Below are 17,229 nucleotides of genomic sequence, written 5' to 3' on the forward strand. Positions count from 1 at the left end.
CGTGTGAGGGTGCATAAGGACAAAGGGAAGGTTGCTACTCCCCGGGGAGAGACGGGCTCCCAAGGCACCATGGAGGAGCCGGGACGAGGGCTGGACGCGCAGAATGGGCGCAGGCGGGAAGAGGAGGATGAACGAAGACACGGAGGCAGAAAAGCAAGAGGCACGTTCAGGGAAAGAGAGTCTTAAGGGCAGTGATGAGGCTGGTCGGCATCCTGCAGGCAGCAGTGAGATCCGTGGTTTGAGAGCCATGGGTGCCACGGGCAGAGCCATGCTTTGCCAAGACCGATGCGCTGCCGGGGGCAGGTCAGGAAGGGGAGATGCCAGGGGCATGGGGCCCCAGGACTCAGCAACCCAGGGAGGGAGGGACAGGAAGGGGGGAGGGCTCTGACGGCCCAACATTCACAGGTCTCATGGCTGTGAGGTGGGACCAGGGGGGAATGGTGCAGGGACATGGGACAGCAGGGGGCCGGGGGTCCCCAGACCAGAGCACACAGCCAGGCCTGCGGCACCCCAGCCCCTCTCCTTCCTGGGGGTGGATCTGCTGCTCTTTTTGCAATTCCAGCAGTCAGTTATTTTTAATTTTTCTTTTTAGGTAACACAAGTTCCAAGTGACCCACTCTCTCCTCTGAGAACATCTTTTTTTTTTTTTTTTTTTAATTTTTTTTTTTTTTTTTTTTTATTTATTTATGGAGAGAGAGAGAGAGAATGGTAGAGAGAAAGCATGAGAGGGAAGAAGGTCAGAGGGAGAAGCAGACTCCCTGCTGAGCAGGGAGCCTGATGCGGGACTCGATCCTGGGACTCCAGGATCATGACCTGAGCCGAAGGCAGTCGCTTAACCGACTGAGCCACCCAGGCGCCCTCCTCTGAGAACATCTTTAGCCAAACCCAATTCTGACAGGAAACGCTCTCCTTTCTGGTATTTGTAGTTCTGGATCGTTTAGAAATCCAGACTTGACTCTCTCTTTGACGAGGGCTTATTTAGAGGACTGTCTTAACTTGCAGGTGGTTACATTCTTGTTATGGAAGCTTAGGCTTCACAGGTCCCACGCTGGGGAATCCAAAATTAAGATGCACTTTGTGGTCAAGTAAATGATAGCTCACAAACGCCCCACCGGATGTGAGAAAAAGCATGTGTCCTCCGTGTGTTCTCTGTGTCTATTATAATAAAACTAGTAAACTAAGTAAAAATTACAGTTGACCCTTGGAACACGGTGGGGTTAAGGGTGCCGACCCCCTCACAAACCCGCCTATAACTTTTGACTCCCCCCCAGAACCTGACTACTTAACAGCGTACCACAGAGCAGACGCCTCACCCATAATAGCAACCCTGGATTAGCACGTACCGTGCGTGTGATGTGTTCTTACGATACAGTCAGCTAAGGGAAAGAAAATGACATGAAAATCGTAAGAGAAAACACACACACACAGGCTGTCCTGTCTTTGTTGAAAAAAATCCAGACATAGGTGGACCCGTGCAGTTTAAAACTGTGTTGCTCAAGGGCCTGCTGTTTATAACAACCACCAACTTTATTAAGTGTTTCCTATGCGCTGGTTGTTTGCCCCATATTATCTCATTTAATCCCCCTCAAACCCCCGTACAGAAAGGGAAGCTGTAAGGCCCGGTGGAGGGGGGGGTTGGTTAGGATGGCCACACGATTCTAGAGGGTGTCATCCATCCAACAGAAGTGATGAGAAGAACGGCCAAGGGGAGAAATGAAGAGAAAGATCAGGTCCACGGGGCCACTTCCTCCGTGAAGATGCCGAGGCCACTCAAGTGGGATAGAACAAATCTATCGGTTGCCACTTGGATAACGTCACAGAGGCCACAGGGCTGGACGAGGCACAAGGAGAAAAGATGGAGAGGGAGGAGAAGGTCCAGGACTGGGGGAGCAAGCACACCCAGGCCTCAGGCGACAGGCGGCAATCTGAGATTCAGGAACCCCCCCAGAACCCCTCACTGTCAGTGCGGGGAGAGTCACCCGGGAAGCGAGTGAGCATGCAGATGCCTGGGCCCACCCCGGACTTACTGCAGGCTTCTCGGGGCGGGGCGTAGCATCTGTGTCCACGCCCGGGCACTCTGGCGCCAGCACAGATGTGGTGTGGGGGGGCATGAACCCAGCAGGGAACTTGGAGGGGGGCGGGTGTCCAATGCCCTCGAGAGGTTGGGGAAACGGGATGAGAGGGCATTGCTGCTGGGTGCGTTGAGACAGAAGCCCTCTTGCTGCGAGTTTCTGGGAGCCCCGAATCACAAGAACCCCCAGGGCACCTGCGGCTCAAAGTACAGGTCCCCAGGCCGGGGCCCAGACCAGCTCATCACACCCTCCTGGAGACGGCCCAGGAATCTGTGTTCCTAACAGGCACCAAGATGACTGCTGAGGGACAGCCAGGTTTAGGAAACCAGGTCAGCCCCAGTTCACTGCCACGTCCCTGCCTTGATTCTCATGTTGGAGCAGAGGCAGTTTTTACCCAGAACCAGATGTGATCATGAACACAGAGCTCTACCACAGACAATCCCACGTCCGTTCCTCTGACGCTCTAAAGATCCGGGACAGGTACTGGAGAGGCGACCAGCATCACCCAGGTCAGCCCCTAGGACAAGGGCCCCGAAGGTCCAGCTCTCACAGAAGCTCTGGAAGGTGTGCACTGTGGCGGTGGGGAGGCTGACTGTCCAGAACAGAGCTGTCGCTGCCCCCGACACCCTTCCCTGACTGAGAGTCTGTAAACTTCCTTCCTCTCCTGGTTTTTGGGGTCTTCCATGGGGTAATTAACAGGACAACAATAATTAACTCTAAGAACAAGGTTCTCTGTCGTCCAGCTTTTAAGTAGTTAGCATGAAACACAACGATGGCTGCCTGTTTAAGGAACAAGCAGACAACAAGGAAGATTTCTGAGATGAGAACAGTGTTCCAAGGCAGGAAACATGCTCTGGGGGCTGGACCCGAGCTCGGTTCACGGTCCCCAGCTGTGTCCTCTTTCCCAGGGCTGCACATTTACAGTGGTTGTTGGTAACCCAGGCCGACCCGTCCGTCAGAATCCCCAGGGAAGGCGCCCTGAGGCGGAGGAGGCTTCAGAAAGCTGGCTGTGGCCAGAGCTGCAGGGACGGGTTTCAAGCACATGCAACAGACATTCACCAGCATGGTCCCAGACCTTCGGACCCTTGGGGTGCTCTGAACCCCTGGGGGCGGGGCCCAGCCATCCAGAGCAGAGGCTCCAGGGGAGGGTCTGTGAAGTCCAAGCTTGGGTAGGGGGGGTGACATCACAAACGAGAGGAGCCCAGAAACTGCAGACCACTCAATTTAATGGCATTCGGGAAAGCAGTCAGTGGGAAGATTGTGGATGGGCCCCAGGCAGAGGCTAGAGCAAGCAGGGAGGCTCAGGGAACAGGGTGAGGCAGAGGTGCGGCCAGAGAGCTGACGGAGGGAATCCAGACCTCCCCACATCTCTTAACAGGAACCTTGGAGGCCAGAAGGGGTGCACCTCCAAGTCCCGGGGAGAGACTGCCACACCCAGCCAGAAAACGCTTTACACACGCGAGGTCCAGCCCCACAGAGCTGCTCCCCCAATCACTCCTCCCCCTCTCCTACAGCAACTCGAGAGTTTGACTGACGCGTCTGGCCAGCTAGACCCACCAGCAGGCGTGAGCGGTGGGTGCCGCTTCCTGGGAGCCCCCCGCCCACCCCGCCGTCCGGGCTGGAATGCTGGTGCCGCCATGTGCCGCAGCACCGCAGAAATGGGGCCGCCCCGGGGATGGCAGACCAGGCAGGGGGAGCCTAGGTCGCCAACACCAGCAAGCTTCCAGATGAGCCCTGGACTTCTGCATCATCCCCCAGGACACATCCATCGTCTGTGTGGTAGAAGCCACTGTGTGGGGACTTCAGCACAGTAGCTGAGCCTTTCCTTTCCTAGGAAGCCCCCGGAAAATGGGAGATCTGTGAAGGAGAGCAGTGCGGAGCAGGTGCAGGGAACGAGCAGTCCAGCTTGCAGGGGGCAGAGGGGAGCCCTCTCCAGGGAAACGTACTGAACGGCTGTCTGGCAGGCCTAACTGTCCCGAGAGGCTTTGCACAGAGGACTGGAGGCTGGGTGTTCAGAGCGGGTGGGAGATGCAGTGACGAGACGCAGTCACGGCACGGGCTCAGCGCTCAGCAGCACTCACGCAGGCCGGGTCTGAGGCTGGCCCGCTGAGCAACCCCGGGGAGACGGGGCCACAAACCAGGAGCACAGCCAGCACCGGAGCCCCCCAGGGGCAGCTGCGTTTTGTCGAAAGCCGTCTTGGACCACTTCCACAGAATATCTTGGTTTAAAATAATTAAAAATTTTTTTGAAGTAAGTGCCAAAGAAACATCCAAGGCCACCAAAAGTTCAGAAGTGAAGAATTCATGGTGGAGACGCCTCCGGCCTGCCCTGAGCGGGACGCCAGGCTACCCCAGGGAGCCCCCCACCATTGTCACGGTCGGGCCAGCATGAACAGTGATTACCCCCCCGCCAAAGCCCACGTGGAACAGCCAGCAGAGGACCAGGCAGGGAGCGTCCCAGAGGAAGAAAGCAGCAGAGAACATCTCGGAAACCAACAGGGAGGAAGAGAACAGGCCTTTAAGAAGACAAATCAAACAAACAGACAAAACTAGCCCTGCACCTTTTCACCAAATTATAAAAAACGGTGTTTCATGATATAAATAAAATTCAACTGAAAACACACCTGGGAAAACAGACATACCTACAAACAAAAACAAAGAAAAATCATTTTTCTATTTTGGGCAAGTGTTTTTATTACTACTATCGGTCATTTTAGATGCTGCAGCTTTACTGACTCTCTAACGACCTGAGCTACCTTGATCATGGAATCTCTTGGATCACCCATCTGCAAAGACAGCTTTCCCTCTTTTCGGCCAAGTCCGGTGCCTGAGTTTCCCTCTGGTTTAATGCCGGCGGCTCAAATCCCCGAAGCAACGTTAATGAGCAGTGAGAGTGTGGCCCTTCACCTCAGTCCTGACCTTGGGGACAGTCCTCAGAGCTCCCCCTTTGAGGAAGATGCTCCCTTTAGGGCTCAGACACCTGAGTTTTGCCATGTCCGGGAAGGACCATCAGTTCCTATTCTCACTGAGTGTGTTTATCGAGGACGGGGGTCCAGGTGAGTTTATAAGGTCCTCCCTGTGGCATGAACCTAAACACCCTGTCCAGATACCCACCGGGTCCACCCCTTCGGGGGATGCAACCAATAGTGGGGGAGGGGTGGGGACGGGGAGGCCAGAGGAGAAGGGAGGGACTCGCATGGCTTCACTCGGGACTCAAGGAAGGCAGGAGCCCAAAGCCAGGCTGGAGCTTGTGCCAAGACCCTGAAATCAGAACCACGGGGACGCAGACGGCCCCTCCTTCCTGGCGCCTGGGACCAAAATCCCCCATATGATCCTGCTTGCTCCCCTCGGCTTCTGCTTCCCTCAGTGAATCCCCGGAGGGCCGGTCCCCGCACCCAGGACAGGCCAAAAGACCCGGCATCCAACTGCAGTCCTGCGTCCCACGTGGGGCCACCTACCCACCCCAGTCCAGCATGGCCAGCGTCCGTGTCGTGTGCTCTTAAGTGGTGGGGCAGGAGCTGGGCTGCAGGATCGGGACTCCCCGGAGTGTAAACGGCACAGGGAATCGGACGGGGAAGAATTTTTCAAAGACGCAGACACAGCGCAGAATTACTGAATAAAAGCCGAATTAGCATTCATCTCAGCTCACGCGTTTCTCCTGCGCTTGGCATCCACTGAATTACAAGTTAGAGAAGGCTTTGACAGAAATGAGTTTAGACACCACTCTTACGGATAGCATTCTCTCTGTAGGAAAACGCCATAAAATTACAGTTCTTCCCAGGTGTTTTCAGCACAGTGTTTATTTTGTTCACTCGCTCCTGAGGACTTATTAGGTGATGTTTAGAGATGATTACGTTTGGGGAAAATATTAGGCTTTTTTTTTTTTTAACTTGTGGGCACAAAACCTCTACTAAAATAGGCATTAAATACTGCAAAGCCCTCATAAACATTCCTTAAACACACTTTTTTTTTTAGATTTTATTTATTTATTTGACAGAGAGAGACAGGGAGAGCAGGAACACAAGCAGGGGGAGTGGGAGAGGGAGAAGCAGGCTTCCCGCCAAGCGGGGAGCCCGATGCGGGACTCGATCCCAGGACCCCGGGATCATGACCCGAGCCGAAGGCAGACGCTCAACGACTGAGCCACCCAGGCGCCCTTAAACGCACTTCTTAAAGAAACGTGCCTGCCTCAAACACAGCAGCTCAGGCTCTGTAAATGAGCACAGATTCTAGATTTGCAAGAGTTCCCTCACTCACACCGCCAGGAGGTGCAGACAGAAGACTGGGCTTGTCAACAAGGAGACGGCGAAGGGTGGAGACGCCGCCTCTCCCGAACTTCCAACACGTGGACAAGACAAGCAAAAATTCTAGCACAAAGTTTCACAAATTTTAAGCGGAATGGAGCTCAATGAGGCTGAAAGACAATTCTCAGCAGTTACAGGGCCTGGGCTCCAGATGGGGAGCTCAGAAGAGGGGCTGCCCCCCAATTCTAAGAGGCAGGAAAGGGCTGGTGAAGAAGAGGAGACAAACAAGCCTATGGGGCCACGGCTGTCCTCATGGTACAGAGACACTCAGACCGCCACCGCATGCGCAGGCCTGGGCATGCATTTGTCATGAAGCGGAGCTTCCCTTGGGTAGGATCTAAGTTAATCAGATCTAAGGGCACTGTGGCCAACATTTAGTGGAAAGAGAAAAACAATGATGAAAGTTAAAAAAAAAAAACAAAAAACAAAAAACACCAAAGAGGATTAGCTAAAAAAGAAGCAAACTTTAAAAATATATCCCAAATCAGGGCCGACTCTCTGACTCTGACAGGCGCAGGGCCCATTATCCCATGAACGTGATCTGTGCCTCTCACTCATGTAAAGCTTTGTAAAGCATCTCTTCGACACTGTGTGAGGCCCTAGAGCCAACACAAAGAACAAGATCAAGCCCTGCCCCTGAGGCCTCGCCTGGTAGAAATATCAATGTAACCCTGCACAGAGTGGTACCATTTGAGCTGGGTTTTGAAGGATGAATAGGAGTTTTCTGAGAGGAAAAGAAAAGAGAGCTTGGTACTCCTGGCATTGGAGATGAAAGTGTAAATGAATGGTATTGTGCCCATGCTTACTGTTTTCCTTAAATTGCAAAAAAATAAGCATCCCCCATTAAAGTAAAAAGCGTCCTTCTATGACCCTGGAGTAAGTCCCCCTATGTCCCACCGCATTTCCTGAGCCACGAACTTTAAGGTCTATGTTGTTTAAAGTGGAATCTGACCGAAGTTAGAAATAAATGAGAACACAGGAGGCAAAAACATGCTTCAGTAGCCCCTTTGTTAGTGGGTCACACTGTTATTCCCTGGTGACATCACTGTCCCCCGAAAGGCCTTGCCCCATCCCACGGCCACTACACACCTCATGGTTCTATGCTCCCTGGGTTGCGTGTGACCCTCCAACAGGATAGTCATCCATCTGACTTTTATTTCCAATTTTAAAAACAGGCACCGACTGTATTTCGGTAATTTATTATGCAGCCTCTTAAAAATTTAAACCTCTAACTCGTTAAACACTGGAGCTTAAACTGGGTCAGATGGCAGCCTGGCTCCTGGGGAGACAGGCAGGCATGAGCGAGCGGCAGCCGCTGACTTCTTACCTCCATGCACAAAGCCATGCAGGGTGCAGTCGGAAGGCCCCACCAGGTGGATCAGGCTGGACTGGCTGTAGCTGACGGTGTTCGGCTCTGGAATTACAAAGGAGAGAGGTTAGGCCGTGGGGCAGATTGATGCCTACGACTGAGCACGTGGCATCTGCACGGCCGCCTAGGGCGTCCAAGTGCCGGCAGCTCAGGTGTGATTCCTCTAAGGAGAACCGTGGTCTCCACGTGTTCCAGTCCGTGGAAGGAAAGGCTTTCAAGGTTTCATCGGCCACTCTGTTAGCGGGTCATGATGTCCATCCCTGGGGACACCAGTGTGCCCAGCAAGGCCCGTTCCCAAGACACAGGCAGCCAGTCAACACCTCGCAGCTACATGCTCCCAGGGCTGTGGTGACCCTCCGTCTGGACGGTCATCCCTCTGGCTTTCACTCACAATTTTGTAAACAATTGCAGACAGTTTCAGAAACTCATCACGCAACCTCGAGAGCGTGCACATGCACTCTTCACTGAACAGAGTGGTAGATGGAGACACTGCAGACCCAGCCTCCCTGAACGGCACCCCGGGACTCCTGCCAGCCCTCGGGCTCCGACCTGGCCCAGGAAGACTCAGCACCCAGAGGCAAGCCGGCTTTTCCCTCCCGTTCACCGCCTCAGCTCACCATATCCCTGGGGGCCTCCCTCCCTCCCTCCCTCCCCCATCCCTGCTGCGGCCAGAATATCTGAAAGAAGCTACACTTAAACAAACACATGAAATAAAACCCTGTCCCAAAAGACAGATAGGACACCTCAACACTGCCTCTTCTAACAGGTGCGGGCAACGCTCCTGTGTAGGGTCTTCTGAGCAGACCCACCACTGCCTCCACCTTCCAGAGCCTTCTGGGCACGGCTGATGCTCCTCTGTCTCCTGCCTGGACAGCTGGTGCTCAGAGGGGGCGGCCACTCCTTCCCCAGCAAGGCCGAGCAACAGCATCACCTCCAGACCCTGCCTGGTGCGGAATTTCAAACCATGTGGTTGCCTGAAGGGGTCATGAGGCAGGAAAACTGGAGCCCGGGTAAAAAGAGTCCATTAAGTATGTCCATTAAGTATTTAAATCCAAATTCATTTTGTACTTGCCCTCGAGTCTCGTGGTTTAGAGGAGTCTGGAGCGCTTGTGTGAAGTGCCCTCTGCGGCATTCGGGAGGCCACTGTGAGACGCTGCCGGCAGGGCCCTCAGCTGCATGGGGAGCGGAGAAGTGGCTCCGACTCTGGACAGAGGGCTCTCCTTCTCAAGCGCAGCTAGCCTGCTCCCTCCACCTGCTTTCCTGGCTCGCTGTGTGCCACGTGAGCTCCCAGCTCCTGCCTCAGGCTCCTGGCCTGGAGTCAGGAGCTCCTGGGCCACCATGGAGTGGAGGATTCCCACCTGTGAGGCCACCTTCTGGGGACCTGGCCATCCAGCACACCCATCTGGGTGTGGGTCAAACGGTCCTCGCCAGTGGTCCCTCCATGCGCTGGGGTACGAGGACACTACCTAAAACCAACCAACAGACAACACCGACGAGTCCGAGCAAGGCGGGATGGGGATGACAGCAAATGCTCTCAGGAAGGGCCCTCCAGGTGTCCCCTGATGTCCGTGAGGACTGCATTCGATGCACATGGCCTGTGGCTTTGACTCAAGGGAGGAGCTGCTGCTCCCAGCTGCCCCTTCAGTGCAGGCGTCCCAGACCCCAGGGGTGTCCAGAGCATCCTGGACTATCTATCTGAGACCACGCTGGGCCCCAGGGTAATGCAGTACATGCAGACACACTGCACAGGATGGGAAGCAGGACTTCGCCCTCCCCAGTTTCTCATCTCACTCGGAAATGGAAAAGACGTACCCCCCAAATCCCTGTGGTGCTATGGGAGGTGCAGGGGACAGTCCCTGCTGGTGAGGGTGCACCCAGCCAGGGCCACGCCTACAGCTGCCCTTGGGGGTTCAGACACCTGGACCCTGCCTGGGGACAGCTGCTGGAGCCCCAGAGCACACTGATGAAGACCCCCTGCCATCACATCTGTCAGAGAGACTCCCCCAGCCAGCACTAGACAGGCCACCGCACCCCTGAGCTCAAAGACAGTCTCCCTTAGGCCCTGTCTCTCTGCAAAGCATGCAGGTGGAGAACAGAAAGGCCCCGAGAAACAAGGGGCACACTCCACTGCCTTTGTTTGTGTCCCACTCATAAAAGACACAGAAGTGACTCTTATAGCACCAACGAAAACTAAGAGTCTCAAATTTGGCCCAATCTCAGGAACTGCTTTGAACAGCTAACAGTTATGCAGGTGGCTAATGATGAAATTTTTAGACGTTCAAACCACAGAAAATGGCACACAAAAATTTTTGTCGTGTCGGGGCGCCTGGGTGGCTCAGTCGTTAAGTGTCTGCCTTCGGCTCAGGTCATGATCCTGGGGTCCTGGGATGGAGTCCCGCATCGGGCTCCCTGCTCCACGGGAAGCCTGCTTCTCCCTCTCCCACTCCCCCTGCTTGTGTTCCCTCTCTCGCTGTGTCTCTCTCTGTCAAATAAATAAAAAAAATCTTTAAAAAAAAAAATTTTTTTTTCGTGTCAAGTATCTATTCAGACGACAAGCCATTTGAAATAATGATCACAACTTAGTCGAAGAGATGCCCCTACTGTCTTCTAGGAATGTTTAAAAGTATCAATTAGACCGTGTCTAATTATTTCATCTTCTTAGAACTTGAATTGATAAGCTTTTAAATAAGTGAAAGCACCACTATTCTGATGGGGAAAAACAATACACCCATATAGCTGTCCCCCAGTCCTGCTTCCCCTGGCCGTGAACCTGGCCCCCACATGGCTCTTCGGGGGTGGGCCTGTGTCTACTTTGTGTGTGTGTTTGGTTCAGTCGCTGGTTGGACACTTCTTGCCCTCGGTCATCCTCAGTGGCCTCTCCCCTGTTCCTTCATGCTCCGTATCTCAGGTGAAGCACAGTGACACGTAAAAAGGCTCTGCAAGTGCAAGGTTGAGCCACAGAGATTTGGGGGTTCTCTGTCACTGCTGCCAGTGTTGTCTTAACAAATACATGACTGGCACCAGAACTGGGGCCCGCCCAAAGAAAAACCTTTATTCTGAGGGTCAAGGGCACTGTTTACCATCCCCTGGGCTTAGAAGGTGGGACACTTGGTCAACCTGAAGATAAGCCTATGGGGCCACAGCACCCCGGGAAATGGCTGAAAGGAGTCAGAGTGGTCCTGGGAGCTTCTCCTTCCTGCACTGACCAAGGGAGGTCAGGAAAGAAACAGCCAGCTTGGAAGCATAACGGAGAGTGAGTGGAGCCCAGAGACCTGGGGCTCCAAAAGGTGGGAAAAGCCTATTGCTTCTGGGGATGGAGGGAGAGAGATCAAAGCCCATCACGACTCAGCCCACGAGTGTGTCCACAAGAGAGCCACAAGGAAGCCACCATCCAGGAGAGAGAGCTTGACAAGCGTGTCTGGGAAGGATGCTGGGTGTGACTGTCACAAGCAGCTGACAGGAAGCCAACAGATCAACACCCACGAGGTTTAGGAGAGACAACTGTTCAAGCCCTAAATAACCTCTGATGTCCCCCGTCGTAGGCGAGCGGGCGCCCACTTCAGAAGAGGCCGTGGAAGATAGCGGACAAGGAAGACCCTTCCGGAGAGCAGACGGGGACTGAGGAGCCTCCCACCCTCCGAGAGCAGCCTTCCCCTGCCGGCACACCAGCCCCGGGAACATGTGAGCGCGTTTGCCCCTCGTCTCTCATCTCCTGTCCCATCTCCATGTGGACACCGTGCTGGTGCAGGGGTCCCATGGTTTGGTCACCAGCCACTGGCGCACAAGGTACTGCATCTAAACCCAACAAGAAACCACACGCAATCCGAGATCCTGCTCTCTGAGGTCAGGTGGTGGCTGGACAGGATTCTGGGTGAAACGACCCACACGGGCAAGGGAAAGAAACAGGACACAGTGGTCAGTGGGCAGGACCGGGCAGCCCCTTCTCCTCGGGACACAGTGGCCAGCGGGCAGGGCCGGGCAGCCCCTTCTCCTCGCCTTCTCCACGCACGGCTAGACCACACTGCCGAGCCTCCTCTGCAGGCTGCCTTCCCACCAAAAGGGCATGAGTGGAAGTGCTACCTGCTTCCATCCCAACCCATCCAAACCCCAGATGGGTGAGCCCCCGATCTTTCCCCTTCCAAGGTAACCCCGAAAGCTACCTGTTCAAGATGCACAGCTCTAAGATGAGTCCACCCCATCTGCAGGGCACCCCCTGATCAGGAACGCCTGGTTTGGACTTCACGAAAATAAACCTCTACTAAGTCAGGCACTAGGATTTCAGGGTTCAGCAGCTACCATGACCCTGGCTAACATGGTGCCTAATGTCTGGGTCTCAGCGTCACAACAACGTCCAGAACCTGAGTGAGGTCCCCGGGGCAGCAACGGGAGAGGTTCAACACAGCTATAAACATACACAGGATTCCCCTTTCCTGTGTTTCCAGCCGAGGAAACAGAGGCAGAGAGATTAAGTCCCCACGGAGGCAGAAGTGGGATTCAGACCCGGGCAGCCCGACACCAGACAACGTGTCCCTCACCGCCCCACCTCTGCCTCCTCACACCTTGCTCTCCCCAGAACAAATGCTGATGGGCGCAGGATGATGGGGCCTGGTCAGATCCTGGGAGACCCCAGATGGACACCAAGCACTCTCAGGGGCGGCCGGGCACGGGCTGACCACAGGGAGGCAGAGCCTGGGCCCAGCCCAGCAACTGGAGCTGGATTTCTTTGTCATCAACCTGACAGCCCCCAAATGGCTCCAGATGGCCACATACATGGTCAAAGCTGGACATCTGATGGCTGTGGATCAAACCGTTCAAGGAAATTGTATTTTCTCTTGTCAGATGGAGAAAACAATTAAAAAAAAACAAAAAAAACTGGGTTTTAAAGAACTCCCAGACTCTCCGAAAGGACACCTGAAGGATGAGGTCAGCCCAGCGAGGGAGTTGCTAGGCAACAGCCTGCTGAAATTGGGTTCTGGTGTCACCGGTGACAGAGCTGCAGATATGGGGGGAGGCGGGGTTCTCCCACAGGGAGGGGCTGGAGTGTTCGAAAGACCCCCAGTGCTGAGCACACGCTCTGCCCTTCCTGCTGAGCTCCTGTCCCGCTCGGCCCCAGGGAGCCCATCCTGCCCTCCCCCGGGCACTGGGAGGCCTGCCTGCAGAGGCCCAGCCCCGCCCTGCCAGGGCAAAGCCAGTTCTACTGAGAGACTGAGGTCAGAAATGCGGACCGCATTCCAAAACACCAAGGAATGGGCATGTGACTTGCTTAAGAAGCATTTAAAAGCCAGTCCCTAAACCAGTCATCTGAGAAAGATGCATTTTTACTGGAACATATAAAAATAAAAATAAAAGCTTATAAAAATCTATCAAGACATTTTGAGATTGAGGGGGCGCCTGGGTAGCTCAGCCAGTAAAGCATCTGCCTTTAGGTCGGGTCATGACCCCGGGGTCCTGGGATCGAGCCCCGTGTTGGGCTCCCTGCTCAGCGGGGAGCCTGCTTCTCCCTCTCCCCCCGCGTCGTGTGTGCTCTCTCTCAAATAAGTAAATTAAATCTTTTAAAAAAGGAGGCGGTGGCGCCTGGGTGGCTCAGTTGGTTAAGCAACTGCCTTCGGTTCAGGTCATGATCCCAGGGTCCTGGGATTGAGTCCCACATCGGGCTCCCTGCTCAGCGGGGAGCCTGCTTCTCCCTCTGCCTCTGCCTGCCACTCCCGCTGCTTGTGCTCTCTCTCTCTCGCTCTCTCTCTCTCTCTCTCTGTCAAATAAATTAAAAAAAAAAAAGAAATCTTGAGATTCAGAATGTCACCTTTGATTAACAGCAGAGAATAACAGATTCTGAGAAACATTATGTATCCGATTCACAAACAGGATAGCAAACAGGAAATAACCCCATGCATGAAAGGACTTAGGCTGGAAACCGTGAGCATTATATTCAGTTTCCCAGACAGTCAAGGAGGAATCCAGGACTGAACTCGACCCTCAGTCCAGCTTCCACCCCAAGCACTCGCCAGAAAGGGCCCACAGAGAGGGGCACTCAAGCAGCCCCCACGTGTCGTCCAGACTTCCTCCTGGCCCGTCCCTGCTGGGGCTGGGCTGACACTGTCTCTCCCCTCCTGTCTAATGAGAACACTGGTCACTGGGTTGGGGGCCCAACTGGGTAATGCAGAATGACCTCATCTTGAGATCCTTAACTTGATTATATCTGCAAACACCCTTTCTGCAAGTAAGGGTCCAGAATTGGGGATGGAAATGTCTTCTGCGTCGGGGGGCAGGGTTACTGCCGTTCAGCCCCCTCCACCTTCTCTGTCCTGGAGTACCCTCAGCACCAAGTCTGTACCTTTCCTCAGACATCTCCACTCGCTCATATCACCTGGCCGTCCTCCGTGTCTTTGCCTGACCAGCATGCTGGCCTGCCCCCGAGAGCAGAGCCTGTGTCTGGCTCTGCTGCCCTCAGTCGCCAGGAGTGACCCCAGGCCTGCCTTGTGCGTGACTGTGTTATAAACAGATCGTCTCTTCCAGCAACATTCTTTCTTATGAATACCAACAACTAATTTATCATTTTGGCTGAAATGTTCACTGAAAAGCAGGTGTGAAAAGAACAGTGAAGACACCACCCCACGCACAGGCCGCCAGCCTTCACTGTGGGCAGGTTGAGGCTGGAACATGAGAAGAATAAGGGGGAGACGTGCGTGAGCGGACCATGAGCAGACCGAAAGAATTGCAGAATCCTGTGCAAACTGAACAGGCACAGCCCGAGGAACCCAGGGCACAGGAGCTGAAACCCAGGTGGTCCCATCCTCAGGCGCACACCTGCTGGGTTGTCGCCAGAGCCCCTGCCCTGATGCTGGATGTGGCTTGCAGCCCGGGCGGGCAGGCAGGGGGCCACAGACGTGGTCCGGTCCATGCCCTGGAGTTCACTGTCGTCCTGGTTAGCAAGAGCCATGGCACAGCATGGAGGGGGGAGAGCCCAGGGCACATCAGGGCACAACACGGTCCTCCGCTGTCAAGGACCAAATCAGGAACTCAAACACACCTGTGTCCAGGGCACCCAGAGGTGTCACCCTCTGGAGCCCCGCAGACAACACACAGAACGTTCCTGAGAGTCCTCTCCACACGAATGACACGTGGTCGTGTGTGTGCCGAGGAGACCCACGTTACCGGGAAGACCCACGTCCCAAGGGCTTACCGTGTCCTGATGGGAAGAGACACCCCCAGAGACCCTGCCCTAAACCGTCTGAGCCCCAGGGGAGCTGTCTGCTAAGGACCCAGGAAGGAAAGTCCCGTCTGGAGGGAAACCAGCCCTGGACCTCTCTGTTTCGGTTCTGGACAGACACTTGGCTAACGCCGGTCACCTGGACTTGCAGGCAGGGGAATAAGAGCCCGGGAGGACGCGGCCGGAGAGGAAGCCGGCGTGCCCGCAGACATCCGAGTGGCAGGCTGGTGAGGAACAACGTGGAAAGAGATGCTGCCATTTGCCTGTTTTTTATGAGCTGGAAATGTGCTCCTGAGTCACCCTGGGGGAAGGACATGACAGCACCTCTACGCACAGGCTCGCTCCTGTGTGCCCAGGCAGTGGGGCCTCTGCCTCCATACTCCACGGGCCTGCAGGGCCCCCCCGAGCTGTCCCGTCCCCTCACTGCTGACGGTGCTACTGGGAATGGGTTTGTAGGGACAGGGGACAGAGCCCCCAGGACAGCACACAGGGTGAAGGGCTGCGCCGGCCCCAGGAGAAGGTTCATGAGCCTGCCGCATTCGGCACCTGGCAGCAGAGGTGAGACCCCAGAACTGCACCCCAGCTTTTACCTGGGTTCAGGACGGGCTGGACGATGTCCCCATTCCTCCACTTGGTCTCCATGCGCTCCAGCTTCTGGGCCTCGTACCGCTTCCGGCCCTCCTCCTCCTGCTCATGCCGGGAATACTGCAGAGAGGCACGGACGGAGGGTCAGGCCAGCAGCAGCGAGCCCGGCCCTCGCCCTCCCCAGCCAGGCGCGGCTCGGCCTCCCAGGCTCGAGACTCTCCTTGCCTGGTCTCCAGTTATGTAACTGGAGCCCATCCATCCCTGTCCAGATAATATATATTTGATATAAACAATAAAAACACAGAGAAGGTGAAAATCTCATGTACCCAGAGATAAACAGACTCAAATGTTTGCTCTGTGTCTTCCTCGAATTGTTCTCATGCCCACGTGTATATAAAACTTCTCCCGTGCCAGATGCGGGTTTCTAAGTAGCAATCAACTGCATCAGCCCAACCTCTCTGCCTAACAGGACTTAGGTGATGGACCCGGTACTGAGCGCATCAGGTAGGCTCCCAGTCTGTCGCTGTTAAAACAACATCCCGTCAACAATCTCTGTCACATTTTACACGTGCCCCCTCCTCCTTCCTAGGATTTATCCCTGAAGACAGAACTACAGAATCACGGGAGCCCCGACAGGGCGAGGAGAGAGCCAGTTTCCTGCATGTCCTCGACACCCTCACTCTGCTGACCTCCCAGCCTATCCAGGTTGCCCACTTGTGGGAACGTGCACCAAAGCTAAGACATCTCAGCGAAGCTCTCCTCAGGGATCGCGGACGTTCAGACCCAAGAAGAATAAACAGAATATAAAACTTGGCACAAAAACTGGGGTTCCTAACGGGCATAGCGGGAGACGCTGGGCTTCTCTGATGTGACAGCAAGGGCCCTGTCCTCCAGCCCAGTGTAGGGCACACACGCCCTCCATGCGGGACCCCTTGGAGAAGCCCCGGGCCAGGTCCACGGGGGCCAGCTTCCCCTGGCAGCCCTCTCCCTTCCTGCCGCCACGGCCCAGGCCCCCCATGCTGACCACGGCCCAGCCAGCCTCCCCTCGGTTAGCTCTGACACCTGCCCCTGCCTTCACTCAGGCAGCATTTCTGGCTGAGCCCGTGGAGAAGTTACGGAGCCCAGGGCCCCATGGGCCCCTCTCGGCCCCCCGCTGAAGCCTCTCTGATTTAGGCAAATTCACTTCAGATGGCAATTTTAGATCTTCTTTCAAAAGCCAGTCTTAAACATCTTGATTTTCCTGCTTGTGGCTCTGCTGCAAATCGCACAGGGTCTGAACACCACTCTGTGGCTTAATTACCATTATCTGAGGCTGGAGAACCTGTCTCCCAAGGAGACAGAATGGGTCTGAGGAGTCTGTTCAAAAGAAACAAACCCTGAGTGTTTAAGGTGCAGTGGATAATTTAAATTTTAAACCTTTTTCTCCATAAATAAACTGTGGCCCCCTGTCCCACCGTCCAAAGTAAAGAGCATACAAGCAGAGTCTGCGCTGTGCCTATCCGGTAAAATTCACGGCTGAACTCAAGTGTCCTCAAGAAGCGCCTTTTAAAGAGATTTTTTTTAAGAATGAGCCAACCTCCTGAGCCTAATAAGTCCTGGCCGTGTGAGCATGCTGCTTGGGCCTGGGCTGTCACACATGGCTGGCAGGGCTCCAGCCAGGCACGAGCCATGAAGATGGAGGAAACGCAGCCT

The 17,229-nt window shown here is 54.8% G+C and overlaps 1 protein-coding gene across 6 annotated transcripts in view; it reads right to left on the minus strand.

The window, feature by feature from the left end:
- ACOT7 (acyl-CoA thioesterase 7) overlaps nucleotides 1–17,229 on the minus strand; it is a 107,742-nt gene that overhangs the window by 40,761 nt on the left and 49,752 nt on the right. For all 6 annotated transcript variants that reach the window (XM_027570381.1, XM_027570379.2, XM_027570390.1 and 3 more), the window contains exons 5-6: nucleotides 15,543–15,657; nucleotides 7,704–7,790 (exon numbers count right to left, since the gene is read on the minus strand). In XM_027570381.1, coding sequence (XP_027426182.1) covers nucleotides 7,704–7,790; nucleotides 15,543–15,657 — 202 coding nt within the window. The remainder of the gene's footprint in view (nucleotides 1–7,703; nucleotides 7,791–15,542; nucleotides 15,658–17,229) is intronic.

The sequence above is a fragment of the Zalophus californianus genome, chromosome 4 (assembly GCF_009762305.2).
Source record: "Zalophus californianus isolate mZalCal1 chromosome 4, mZalCal1.pri.v2, whole genome shotgun sequence".
In the NCBI taxonomy this organism is placed as follows: Eukaryota; Metazoa; Chordata; class Mammalia; order Carnivora; family Otariidae; genus Zalophus; species Zalophus californianus.